We start from the raw sequence: 14954 nt of genomic DNA on the forward strand, positions 1-14954 counted from the left end.
ATAGTTAAAGGCATTCAGTGACATTAACATCACATCCAAAGGGGACTGAATAGAAACAGATGAGAAGTCTTGGCACATGAAATTAATTGGCGATTTTAGAGAAGGTCCTCCAAGAAACTGAGTTCATTGCCCTGGTTGATGCTTGGAGCTCTTGTTAACATTTACCAAATCTATTCATTTAGCAGATGCCTTGTATGAAGCCCATCTTACAGTGCCTTTGGGGTGCATCATTTCTCACTATGTGTTCTCCCTGGGAATCGAACCCACAACTTCAGTGTTGTCTGCACCTCACTCCACCTCAGGCACTTAAGTCTAGTCAGTGCAGCCAGAATTCTACTTGGCCATTACAATTACAAATCCCACACTGAAGGGGCGATAGTGGTTCGGGACTTCAGCAATGAAGCAAGGTTGCTAGTTCGATCCCAGCTCTCCCGATCTTCTCACCAAGTGTGGAGGTGTCCTTGAGCAAGACACTGAACCCCCAACCCGCTCCCGATGTGCAGGTTGGCACATTAGTTAGTAGCCTCTGCCATCAGTGTGTGAATGGGTAGATGTCTGAGGCTTTAATCTGTAAAGCACTTCGAGTGCTCTATGAGTAAATAAAAACACATTATAAATGCAGACCATTTCCCATCAAGTGGGGTTCATGGCAGACGAATGGTCCCCTGTGCAGGGGGAGAAGGAAGTCTAGAAATACCTTGAACTGGGGCCCAGTAAGACTAATTTATGCCACTGCTCCCCCTGTTTAGTTCAACAGTACAGCTGATCTGCAGGAGCTGGAGCCTCTATTCATGGGTACCAAAGACGTCACTTCCGTGAAGCCTGCCGCCATCTTTGTGTCCGACTCCACCATTATTCCCGTTGTATTATAAGATTTTTGTACCCAATAGTAGCTAGGTAGTCATATATAATAATATATAGTAATAATGTAATAATAATAATATTAATAAAATAATACTAGTAATGTTTTCTATTGATAGGTTCTTCAAATTTAGACTTTTTAAATGTAGTATTTTCTAATTCTAGTGGTTAGTTAGTTAGCTATCATAGTTAGCTAGCGAACAGTCATGACTACGAACATAGCACATCTAAATGAGACAGAAAGACAGCGATATTTAGAAAAAACATTGATTATTGGCCGCGATCCATATTTATTACCTTCAACTTTATTTTGTCCCTTAAAGCCTGCCCCAACTGTCTTTTCCCAACGTATACATTTATCTTGTACACAATCCATCCCCATACACCGGAGATAGCCTAAGGGCTTTCAAGATTACAGATGCATATCAATATGCAGTTGCAGGATGGGTGAACTACACCAAGATATGGCATCTGGAGACAAAAAATATGTATGTCAATACAGGACATCTTAGTAATTCAAACAGCCATTATCAACCGATTTATTTTAGTTGTGGTTAAGAGTGCCAATGTGGGCTAGCTAGGTGAAGCTAAAGCCTTTAGTGGAGGGCTAAACAGCTCGCTAACTATTAGCACTCTAGCTTGCTCAGGAGAGTTAAGCTCTGATAAGACACAGCAATTATTCACGATTGTATCAACGTGCTGCATTTCACATAACATGTCAGTCATTCCCAGGCTCAGAACACAAAATCAACATGTCCGTGGATAGTGGTGCAGGAAGATACAAAGTGTTGACTGCACAATCTGAAGTTAGATGTTGGCTGCCAGTTGTCTCTTCTAATTTGCAGCCAATCATTTATTCCGCCGATCTTAATCTTTTGGTATACAATTAAATTGTTTCTTTGGGTAATTTTCGCGACTATTGTCGCATCCATCAGCACAACATAAGCAGGGAATTTTAACTTTCTGTGGGTTGTGACCGACTATTGTCTGTGTTGTGACCGACGCTCCGCTAGACTTTTGGACACAAAGATGGCGGCGATTAAACGCAGTGACGTCACATGGTATCCATGAATACCTTGGGCCCCTCAGTTTGACTCTGTGACACTTCGTCTCCATGGTTCCCTGTCAGTGAGGGGCCTTTGGAGCGTTGGTAAAGAGGACAGGCGAGGATGCTTCCGGAAGCTTGCCAGTTAATGCATATTAAGATCTCTTTGGCCCGGGGTTTGGGGTTGGCGCAGGCTTGGGGCGTTTGCTGCAGAGCCAACATTTATCCGGCAAAACAGCCACGCCTCGCAGGGGTGCCCTAGTTGTTCTCGCTCTCTCCCTCGCCAGCTGAAGAGAGAGAGAGGGAGCTGATCGGGGAGAAGCCTGCCTCTCCGACGTCACGGCTGCTGATGTACAGAGCCTTGGCGAGAGAAAGAGAGAGAGAGAGCAGGGGAAATCTGTTTAGCAGGGTTGAGAGAGAGAAACTGACAGAGAGAGTTGAGGGAGGAAGGAGAGGGGTCAAAGAGAATGGAGAAAAAAAACATTGAGAAAGAAGGTGCAAGAAGGAGAGAGAGAGAGAAACAGATAGAGAAAGGAAAGCGGAACGACAGAAAAAAAAGAGAATTAGGGAAAAGCTTGGAGAGAAAAAAGAGATATAGGGGAGATAGAAAGAAAGGGGGGATAGAGAGAAGGGTAGTTGGAGGGCGATGGGAGAGAGGAAGGGAGGAGAGTGAGGGTTCATAGTAAAATAGCGGAGTAAGCACTTTCCCCTCACTTGAAAGAGGCTCTTGGAGTGAAAGTGAGTGGAGTTTTCTCCCATGACTCCTAGGGTATTCCTACTGTAGCATCAGATGCCATTCTCAATATGATCCACTCCCTGCTCAGCTTAGCCGCTCCCTGAACTGCGAGACCTGCAGCACCAACACATGTACTTTGGATAGAGAGAGAGAGAGACATGGAGAGAGGGAGATGGAGAGAGAGGGAGAGAGAGAGAGAGAGAGGGAGATGGAGAGAGAGGGAGAGAGAGAAATAGCTGTACCACCACCACACCTTCCTCTGCATTGTCAGACTTGGACACTGATGCAGTGGTGCAGTGCTCATTTAGCTACACTGTGAATGCAACACAGGATACATGCCATCCTGTCATGGACATCTTCTATGTAACATACAGATATGGACAAGAGAGGCCTTTTTAACAGGAATAACTGGGGTGTCTGCTGTGAGGGAACTGGGGTGTCTGCTGGGAGGGACTGGGGTGAGGGTTAGTTTGTATTCACATAACAGTTTCAGTACCATCAAGGACAGATGGATGGAAAATATGGGGGAAATCATCAGAGGGGCTTCTCTGTGTTGCTGAGTTGTTTCAAGTGCATGCTTTGAGTATTTTTTCTTTCTGCCACAGTAAGGTTTACAGAGGTGAGGTTGTCTCTTTTTTTGTCATGCATTTTTGGATTGTTTATTGTTTTTGGTACATAATAATAACACACACCAAATCTGCCATAGCCACGGGACTTTTCACTGTCATGCTTAGAGGAACAAAACGTGTTGCTCACTCACCTGTGTGCTTTTGCTGACCTTAGCGTCAAAAAGACCTTGTAGACTTGCCCCCTCTACCACCACCACCCGTCCCCCCTTCACAGCCATCTGGCATCCCACTGTTACAGATGATGAATGGTACAAAGACTTTAATTACCGCCAGGGGGACGCATACCCCCCATCAAATCACATGCCATGTGGACTTCCACACACAAATCAAAGGCAAGCACTGTGCATGTCTCAGCATCATGGTGATAGGGTTATGAGACAAGATGTCGGACGCTGCAGGGTATCGATGGATCTTCCCAGGCAATCCATTCTGGCTGGGAGAGACTGGTGGCGACTCGAGGCAGGCTTTGGAAAGGGAAATCATTTATGAGCTCACCTGGTCATCTCAAATGACATGGAATCTGCTGGAAAATGATTCCTTACTGTCTGGAATTAGAGCTAAACCATTTACTGTAACGACTAACGTCGCTTTCAGTCACGGAAAACCCCCCCTGAATACTAGAACCTGTTCCCCACTGAAATAGAATTGAATAGTTCCGTAAAATCATTTAGTGTGAGGCTGGAGCAATGTTTTTACAGATGCAGGGTGCATGGGTACATTGGGTGATTACATCTGTTACATTTGTTCTTAATTTCCTTGTTTTTATTTCAGTGGTGGTCTGCTGTTTGTTTATCACAAATTGTTATGTTTCAGTCAATCATCACGCTGTCTTAAAGATACAAATCTGCATACTGTTTTCTTGTTAAACCCTCATGCATTCGTTATCAGTAAGATATTTACTGGTTTAATAGAGCCTTTCAAACTAGTATTTTTTTCATGCTCAGAAAGAAAATTGATTCCATATGCATTCTCAACAGGGAACTTCCTGTTTACAGCACATATCTCAAAGTGCATGTTGAATATGTGGATTCATCAGTGGATGTAGAAATGATCAGCTTGCAAAAAAAGGGGGATATTTTGGTGTATATCGTGCAGAGTGTGGGCTTATCTTGATGAACTACACTGCTGTAAGTGCTGAGTTGCTTGTAAGTGCTTCACTGGTACCTGCTTATATTCTGTTGCATATTTCATGGACCTACACAGCCTCAGGTTGAGAATATGTGTAAATATATTAGCAAGATTATAGTTTATTTCACTGCAACATAAAAGTATAGCCTATAGTCATCATTCTGTTACAGTAAATGAAAAGGGCTTTAGGTTTATAGCAATATTTTCAAGACTGAGGATACCACTAGGGTTTCAAATAACACAAAAAAAGTCTAAGGTTTAGGTAATTTAAGATTTATCAAATATCCACACATATTAACTCCAGTGCAGTTGTTGCAGTGCGTGCCTTTATTTTTCTGAAGAACATCCTAGAAAAAAAACAAATAAAAAAAGAATCATGGACACCATCATAAACAATGACTCATGCTTGCTGTTGTTGCAAGATAGAACCTAACTTTCTGCAGATTTTTAACAAGATTTTGGACTGAATATTCCCCCAACTGTATAGAAGCACTTTACTGTTACTGAAACCAGCAGATTTTATCAGCTGATGGGCTGACCGTAGTGAAATGTTGTGATCTGAATTTTGAAGAAGTCCTGTGGCTCACATGGCAAGATGTGCAGTCTTTCTAAAACATCTGTCAGGACTGTGTCCGTGGGGGTGACCGCAGCGAATGAAGTATTCATGACTGGAGCAGAAGCTTGTTTGGGAAGATCCCCACACTAGGGATGTCAGCTCCAGGTCACACATCATGTGTGTGTGTGTGTGTGTGTGTGTGTGTGTGTGTGTGTGTGTGTGTGTGTGTGTGTGTGTGTGTGTGTGTGTGTGTGTGTGTGTGTGTGTGTGTGTGTGTGTGTGTGTGTGTGTGTGTGTGTGTGAGTGATCCCCACACTAGGGATGTCAGCTCCCGGTCACACATCATGTGTTCATTTAGTGGCACAAAACTCAGCCACCAGGCACACTGGAAAAACCTGTCAGGACCAGCGCAGCCTGCGTTTGAGATGACCTCCTTTACGTGCCCCCGACCCCTCACTATCCTTCTATGGTGCTTTATCTGCTCGTCTGTAAAGCACTTTGAATTAATGTGTATAAATTGTACTACATAAATAAACTTTCCTTTCCTTGCCTTGCCTTGCCTTGCCATGCCTTGCCTTGACCTACAGAAACTATACTATACTGGCGAGGACTTTGTGATTTGGCTTCAGTTTTGATTTGGGGCTCAAAACTCAAATTGTTACAACACATTGTTTAGTAGCATACACGCTGTATCAGTCTAGATATCGGCTTATTGTGAAAACTGGGCCAGGGTTTTCAACTTGTTTAGTTTTTTCACTTCAAAGTTAAGACAGCAAAGTTGGAATGCTCTCTTCTGTAATAGAACTCCTGGGAGAGAACCTGAAGGTCAGTTCAGCATCATAAAAGGAACAAGAGCAGAACAGACTGTATTAGTCTTTATTTTTTCTTCTTTACTTACCGTCTGCGTATTTCTGTGCCCAGCTGTAAAAGCTTCAGCTGAAATTAGTTCTGTTTATCTTAGCTCTTCACACTTCGGTTTATTTTCCTCTCCCCTGGATGGTTATTTGACCCGAGGAGAAGTGCTGTCCTCATTCACTTGTCTACCTTTTGTCTCTTTCGCACAAAAGACAGCGATTAAGTGTATCCTCATGACCTCTGGCTTCGGCTACATTTAAACAGGTGGTGAAAAGATGGTGTTCAGTGATACGGAGAAAGGTCATGTGACGTTCAGGTTTAGAACGATAGACAGCGACTAACCATTTTTAAGGTGCTCTGGCTGGAGAAAGGGCAGAAGACACCCACTGAAAGACATTTTGCTGTCTCAATTGGTTTGACGTATGAAAACATACTGCATTTCAGTAACGTTAGCGTCTGCCATTTTGTCATGGGAAAACATTTATTGCAATGGATCAAGAATGCATTCAGTAAACACGTCCCTGACAAGGTCATCATAAGTCAGCATTACCTGACACCAGAAGAGAAGGCACCAAAGCAGTTGATACACTCTCACTGACATGTCGATTGGAACCACTGATTGGATGTGCATTAACATCGTCAGAGAGTTTTTCAGTGCTCGTAATTAGTCCCCTGAAATCCGTTCCAACATTTGTGTTTAATACAAGTGAGGTCAACCCCCTGAAAGGCCAGACGGAGGAACCGGCAGGAGTAAATTAGCTGGACTCTGTTTTAAGGCTGAGTCCAAACATCAAAGGGCGCATGAATAATGAGGCCATTAGTGTCCGTACCTAGCATTTCCATAAGGACGCGAGGACCTTTTCAGACACATCCACACATTTTAATCGAACCTCTTTTCCTATCCGGAAGTTACTAATCAGGGCGAACGTTTGAAATGGAAATTTTCATGGTCCTATTTATGTACATATTACATTTTGGGACTTAAACTGCTACGTGGAATGTCAATCATTTCCTCTGAGGAAATAAATATTTACGAATAAAGTTTTAGTTTTTTTCTTCCCACAGGACATGGAGACCTTATAGGCAGAACAACATGTCTCTCTACATTTGGAAATTACATTTAGTAATTATGTTAGTTTGGCATTATCTGCAGTTGGGGATTTCATTTTCAATTAAAAGACATTTATAATCCATGCACACCTGGCATTTATGGACAAAGTTACAACAGAAAAGGTTACAAAGTAATGTATTATAACAGCAGGGCAGATTAAGTCATTAGAGTTCATCTTTTGTTCCCATCACATTTTTTACTAAGCACAGATTTATGTGACTGTGGACATTGTAATATCTACGTTGTGAAACACGTATCTGGGGAACTCCTGGAAGCTCCTCAAGCAGGTGATCCGAGTGACACAGAGGGTGTTGGAAGTACAGAATCTACACTATTATAGTCAGAGTAGACCCTATGTAAAATACCTCTCCAGAGAAAACACAGCCATTACCCATGTAGGGCTGAGACTGAGGAAGAGGATGACCTAGCTGAAGAGTCCTGCTCAGACACTACAGTAGATCATTAACACAACTCTACTGTAATGAAATCGATAAAAAAAATGTTTAACTAAGAGCCCAGGCTGCAAGTAGTTTAATGAAGACAAAATGTCATCCACTGCTTATGTGTATGTGGAATGCCATTACTGTACCTTGTGTTGAAACGCCCTTGAGGAGAAAAAATAACCCTGACAGAGGGCTAAAAAATCCAAATATCTGCTTTTAAGGGGTAGACTAAAACTGCTGTCCTTGGCACGCCATTTCTTTCTTTATCTTTCTCCCTTTCTTTCTTTTTTTCTTTCTTTCTTTCTTTTTTTACTTTCTTGCCTCCGTGGCCTATCTTCAGCAAGTATGGCGGGTAACAGACAAGCAATGTGCATTGAGACTCCTGTCGCCCCAAATGTAAGTTCTGTCGGAGAGGGGGAGCAGATGGCTCAAATCTCCACCGTGTTCCCACTCCGGTAGAAGCTCAAATCTCCACCGTGTTCCCACTCTGGTAGGAGCTCAATGTGAGAAAGCCCGAGCCTCTGCTAACAAGTCACTTTAGGATGGCTGAGTACTGGTGCCTGAACACGATACATTATTAAGAGCTACTCCAGGGTCCTCTCCCACCACATGGGTCTTTTGGAGGTATTTCACCAAGCGAGCTGCAGGATGTCACATACAGTTTCAGCGGGTTTCTAGGCAGGCACCGTTCTGCTAATCTGTGTAATTCGTACGATCGGATGGACACTGTATCCCGCTAAATCCTCAAATGGTTTCAAGGCCTGGGAAAATACTTGTGTGATGCATTATTGCATTTTTTCTTTTTCTTTTTTCTTCGTCTCTGGGTCTTCCCTTCTCAAGCGCTCAAATGCGTAATCCCTGTTAAAGCAACGAAAAGCTGATCCTGACCTCCATCCAAATCAGCATGCTTGGCTGGGATCCACATCAGAAATCCTGAATATAAAGATTCTATTAAAGCAACACTTCTCTGACGGCCATAGACTGATGCAGAGTTAGCACGTGATGCAGGCGTCCCACTGCGACTCACAAAGTTCACCGTTTGAAAGGGGATTTAATCGGTAGCCTAACAAATCTCTTAAAGCACGTCCTCAGATCTCCTTTGTCCATATTATGACATAATATAGGACAGTCTTATCCACAAACGGATGAGTTTAGGTTTAAATTTTCAGCAAGAGTAACTACATATGGCTAATTAGTAGATGGGCAATCATGCATAACCATGTGTGAAAATTCTATTGTAGGACGACTTTGTAGTGGTCAGTGTTAAACTGCTGTAAGTAAACACAGTCATTGTCTTCACCACATGTAAATGGCCATTGCAAGCCATTACTGTACATTACTATCAAATCTGTCCAATTTCCTGTAATGGTGTACATAGTGGGGGCATCTGCCTTGGGGCTAACTCAGCTTCAGTAAATCACTTACTTGTGTTTCTAAAAGTGTTTTCTTTTTTTAGTTGCAGTTCAGTTATTTTTATCTAGCAGTCTGGGTTCTAGATGCTAACAGCCACCTGCCTCAGGATCCTCTGCCTGCCACTGTGCGTTGCACTGATTGTACTGACACTCACACTTGGAGTACTACATACAACAATTCCCTCCCCTTAAACATCAGGGAACGCTCGCCAGCAATGATGATTTGAGAGGTGTACATTTAGAGCTTAGTGGTAATGAGACAGCTATGCTCGCCAGTGATTAACTAGGAATTGACATTAAACTAGGATATGACGTTATTTCCACATGTCCTGGTAAACAGATACTTTGGTACCTAATTTTGCTGCTCTAGGGTGAAAGTGTCATTAACACACATTTGGTAATGTTTGTCGCTGTCTGGTGGTGCCTGATCTGAGGTAATTGCAATGGTTCAGGAAATGATAGAACATAAGTGCATTATGATGCAGTACTTAGCAGGCCTCGTTCAGATAAGCACTGGAGCAGATGCCTGTGTTTGCAAATGGATGGGTTTGAAATCCGTTGGTTTGATTTTCACCATGCTCCGCGCTCGTAGTGGAAGGCAAGTTCTGTCATCTCCCATTAGGACTCCCTGAGTTCTCTACTGGTGTTGTGAACAAATAAGGGTTGAGGGCCACAGACGGATGCCTCAACATATTATCTGAGAAGATGAGGATTTTTCCAGGTGTTTTGACAGGAAATCAATAGAAATGACTGTCTTTATTCCAAACGAGACAATGCACTAGTCTGACACCCCTATATGGCCTGATGATGCACTGGACTTTTATGTTGTTGTTTGTTGTTTCAAGTGTCTGATGGGTTTTAATGCAAATTCGTATAGTGCCATCTGTCTCGCTACAAACAACAAGCGCTCCGTTTATTGATTAGCTCTCCTTTTGTGATTCTATTACAGGAGTACCAAATCGACATCATTTTCGCTCAGACATGGACAGACAGCCGACTTAGATACAATAGCACAATGAAAATATTGACTCTGAACAGCAACATGGTTGGTCTTATTTGGCTGCCTGACACCATATTCAGGAACTCAAAGAATGCAGACTCACACTGGATTACCACACCAAATCAGCTGCTGAGAATATGGAACGACGGAAAGATTCTCTACACACTAAGGTAACTTTACAGACCTTTGTTTGTATGTGTGTGTGTGTGTGTGTGTGTGTGTATGTGTGTGTGTGTATGTGTGTGTGTGTGTGTGTGTGTGTGTGTGTGTGTGTGTGTATGTGTCTGTGGGTGTGCGTGTGCGTGTGCGTGTGTGTGTAAAGTTATCATTGTCTAGTTATTGTACTACATTATTATTGTCCTCTAATAACACATTTAAAGTGAGATGTAGTTGCTTATACTTATACCACAGACCACAAACCAGCACCCACAAACAATTACATGTGTCCGAAACGTATTAGTGAGAAAGTGTTTTTCAAAGTTCCTTAAAAGCATAGGATCTGTGATCAGCAGGAAGTTATTTCACATTATCGCTACTCCTACAAAAAGTGATGTTTTCTAAGTTCAGAGTTCAGGAGGAGCCCATGGGGATGATTGATAGTGGTCACTCACCCCACTCCAGTAGATATAACCCTGCCTTACTTCTCCCTACGGCACACAGCGTAGCTAGGCATTCCACCTCCTTCCCTTTCTCCTCCTCCTCCATTTCATCCTCCGCTCATATTACCCCTCATCCATAGGGGGCTGTCATATAGCGACAGTGGTACAGGAGGTAGAAGAGTCGTTTAGTAATCGGAAGGTTGCTAGCTCGATTCCCCACTCCTCCTTACCAAGTGTGTAAGTGTCCTTGAGCAAGACACTCAACCCCTAACTGCTCCTGATGTATAAATGCAGTTTCCGTGTAAGTCGCTTTGGATAAAAGCGTCTGCTAAATGTAAATGTAAATATGGCATTCCCAGGACCACGGCCAGCTCCCAAGCCAAACATGTTTTTTATTAGTGTTGTAAATCAGGCCTTGTAAATCTGATGGGCAAACCAGGGAATGGGATATTAACGCTTGAGAGGTGACATCTGGACATGACATGCAAATAAAAATTTTAAAAAAATAGTCCTTAACGAGACATCTGGTGGGTCGGTTCTCAGGTCTGTCCCTCTGTGAGCTCCTCCTCCTTGGCCTTGACTGTTGGTGCGACTGATTCTCCTGAGACCACCAGAGGAGTCTGCCTAATTGGATTGTTTTACTTTCCAAGTGTAAAAAATAACCAGATGGCGTATTTGTTTAAGAATATCAACAACCATTTTAGTGACAAGCTCCTTTGACTATGAAGATCTTCTTTTTCTTCTTTCACCTCTCCTCCTTAATGTCGGCAGTTAAAGATAAAATTAGATAAACTTGCTAAAAAAACAACAGTAGAGTTGTCACTGTCACAGCTGTTAATAACTTTGATATTACAGTGTCACAAAAGATTCCCTCCTGGGTGTCTGAGCAGCGCCATCAACCTCCTGACAGCTTTGGCCATTATAAAATTTGACAGATCCTGACTGTTCTGGGCCTTTGTGGAAGCCATTAAAAACACAGGCTTCTCTGAAAGCGCTTTCCTCTTTGGCCAGAGGACAAACAAATCTTCAATCATCTTTTGTACTGAAACGCCTTTGGTACAGAGTCCCAGATATGCTGCCACAGATTGTGCTTGTCCTTGGGTAAACTGGCAGATTGTGGCGCCCAGACATGCGAGATGCCACTGCAACTTCATTGTGGTCTGTGTGCCTGGGTCAGTGACGAGCTCCACCAGCGTGACACTAAGTTAAGCCAGGCAAAGTTTAGCCAGAACAGGGACGTCTAAAGTTCAGCGGATCTAATCTGGTCGTCTGGTCTTATTTATCAGCCTAATAAATAAACACACTTTTTTTATTTTATACATGCTGTAGAAGTCAGGGACAACATCAGTGGAGTGCAATTGAATGTATTTTTGGGAATTATCCAGAAGGTCAGGGCACCGGTCAGACTCAAATTCGCAGCCACAAATTCACATTCATTTATCGTTTCCTGTTATCTGGACAAGTCCCAAGCTTATCGGAAGCAGAGATGAGAACTGCATGAGATTTACGCATACTTGTGTTTACCATCTGTAAATTATCCCCAAATATATCAGTGATGGAGTGGGCAGAGATTCCAGTGAAGCCACAATGGAACACAAAAGTCTTTAAATGATCAAACTAAACTCATATTCATCTTTATTTAACCCTTAACTTAACCCTCTAACTGCAAACTTAAACTGAATTCATTTTTAAACTTCATTAAGTTTCCCTTATTGTTGATGCATGGGACTCAACCTCCCTAATTTCCCATGAATCAATTCACAGATCTACTTAATTTTCCACTCGAAGGCCCTAAAACTTTAGGGTCTCTGTTTTCACAGTGGCATATACTTTGACATGATGCATATGAGCCCTCAGGCCAATCACCACCTGTTGAGCCAGAGGAGAACAAGGCCATTATTAATGGGAATCAAGATTGTCAACTGGGCAAGAGATCTTCACACTGTAGATACAGTAGGTGCAAGGCTAAAATGGACATGGCTGGTATGAAATGTTGGATAGAAATATAATTCCCCAGGATGTGCGTATAAAACTTTGGCTACCCGAGCGGTTAAGTTTTGTCTATGCAGATTTTCTGTTGTTGTTGTGAGACAATATGTAAACAATATCGCAGACATGCATAATGAAAGCAGATGTGATGGGAGTTTGTGCCTGCAGCCGCTTCCTTCATAAATAAATAGATTTTGTGTACTGAGAAAGAGAGATGGGAGAACAGCTTGGTTGCACATGGAAATGCTCTCCTTGCTTGTAAGATGCTCTGCTTGCTAAAAGCACATGACATGGCGGGCGTGTTGCTGTCAGAGCCACAGCATGCAGGGCCTTGCAAAAGTATTCAAACCCCCTGAACATCATCACCATTTTCACAATTACAACAGCTGCTTAGACATCATTTTTTAATTGGTGTTTTGAGTGTTAAAGATTATGCGCTAGTATATTTTTGAAAGCTAAATAAGTGATTTGTCTGCTAACGTTAAAAATAAATCAATTAAAAACAGAAATATACCATTCAGACCCCTCTGCTTTTTAATTCCAAATTAAAGCAGATGTCAAATTATTCACACGTGATACACTGTAAGAAATTATATGCTGTAACTACTCCTAAACTACTCTTACTACTAAAGTGAGGCGACATTATTATTATTTCACGCAATTATATTGAGCAAATTCACAATCACCTTTTTTCAGGCCATACCATCAAAGAAATCATGTAAAGTGACCAATGTGATGTAAGTAATAGGAACTCATCGACATACCTCACCACTACAATATACAAAGTTAAGAGCTATCCATAAATCTCTATTGGAGAGTGGAAAAAAAAACATTGTTTAAGAAGATCCGCATTAAAGCATGTTTGGAGGTTGCCTCAAGAAACACCACCCCAATCGCGAAGTATGGCAGTGGTATCGTCATGCTGTGGGGATATATCTTGACTGCAGGAACTGGGGAACTTTTTTGGAATTGAAGGGAGGATGAATGGAAATAAAATCAACACAATATCACATGAAAGCCTGTAGCAGTTAAACTAAGGCTTGGGAGAGGGATTACCTGCTAGTAGGACAATCACCCAAGGCAGACAATTACCCAGTTACAGTAAAGTAAACCTTCTAGGATAGCTTAGTCAGAAAGCCCTCATCAAAACCCTACTGAGTATATGTGGCACTACAGCCCAGCACCGCCATCCCATGAACCTTAGATGTTCTTCATAAATTCTACCAAAAGGAATTGGGAAAAATATACCAGAAACAACAATATGCAAAGCTAGTATTGTCTCACCTCAGAAGACTTAAGGCTGTTATTTGAGCAAAGGGGTTCCCTACCAAGTATACTAAATACTTATGCTAGCAAAACATTTTAGTTTTTCATTTATTTGTTTATTTATCTCAGCCTTTAATAATATGGCATTATGGTAATATGGTGACATGTAGTCACAATGGCAAAACTAATCGGGAGAATATGTGTAAGTATGTTTTGTAACAGAAAATGGTGATGACTTTCAGGAGGGGTTGAATACTTGCAAGCCACTGTACTTCCAGCCTGACGTAATTACCCTCTCTCAATCTGAGCAGCACATTCACAGCCCCGAGCACTGAGAGTCTCCACGACAACATAAAAGCACACGTCTCATGATAGTCATTGAAATATCTCCAAACTGACACAAACCATAGACGCCATAAAAGCCACAGAGGCCTTAGAAGCGGTAGACCTTTGTTCCACTACCCACATGGGGTATGAGTGGGCCATACATTTATATGAAAAATACTTGTTTTTGAGCGGCTGGCAGATGTCTGTTATTTTCATGTAAGAGGACAGATTCAGCCAAAAGTTAATAATCAATGTTCCATATCAGTATACTCTAGAATGGTAACCATGACAACAACAGGATAACGGTCACACTGCACATCAGCCCAAAGAACTTACTACCAAAAACAAATACATTTTAGAGAGAACAAGGGGGCCTCCACAGCACTCAATTTCATGGAGTTATAGTTCCCCCACACACATGATTTTTGTATGTTAAAACACCTGGGTGGGCATTTTCTCTTACATGTTAGTTATGCTGTAATTTGACTTAGACTTAGACATGTTTAGTATGGGTATTTATAATAAGGGTATGTTCAGTATGGGTATTTATAAAGGTATTTCTTATAATAAGGGTATTTCTGTGTGAGAGAAATTATTTCACACCGGTGGCACAACAGATGGCTTATGGTACTCTATGCTACATGTACTCTATGCTACATGTAGCCTACTCTATGACACATGTTCACTGTAATGAGCTTCGAGCTCCTGTAGCATCGCCGTTGTGTTATAGACTCTATAAAATAAAATGTCAAGCTATCAAATTCTAGTGCGGCCCTCTGTGTCTCTGCTAGTTGCCCCAAGCCCATACAACAATGACAAAACTCTTGTTCTTAAATATGGATTCTCTGTGTACACCCAACGTTGACACTGATGAAGGTCCTTGTCAGAAACCTCTGACAACCACTGCAACAAAAAAAAATCTTGTTCTGCGTTGGTTAACAGAAAGCCAAAGCAGGAGAGAAAAGTGACAGTTGAAACAAAAGAAAGCTAACCTCCG

At 42.1% G+C, this 14954-nt stretch overlaps 1 protein-coding gene across 1 annotated transcript in view; it reads left to right on the top strand.

Moving 5' to 3' along the window:
* The window catches only part of LOC105895013 (gamma-aminobutyric acid type A receptor subunit gamma3), a 104370-nt gene that overhangs the window by 60583 nt on the left and 28833 nt on the right, over positions 1–14954 (top strand). Inside the window, exon 4 of the mRNA XM_031574515.2 lies at positions 9726–9946. Within this exon, the coding sequence (XP_031430375.1) occupies positions 9726–9946 (221 nt within the window). The remainder of the gene's footprint in view (positions 1–9725; positions 9947–14954) is intronic.

The sequence above is a fragment of the Clupea harengus genome, chromosome 10, assembly GCF_900700415.2.
Source record: "Clupea harengus chromosome 10, Ch_v2.0.2, whole genome shotgun sequence".
NCBI lineage: Eukaryota > Metazoa > Chordata > Actinopteri > Clupeiformes > Clupeidae > Clupea > Clupea harengus.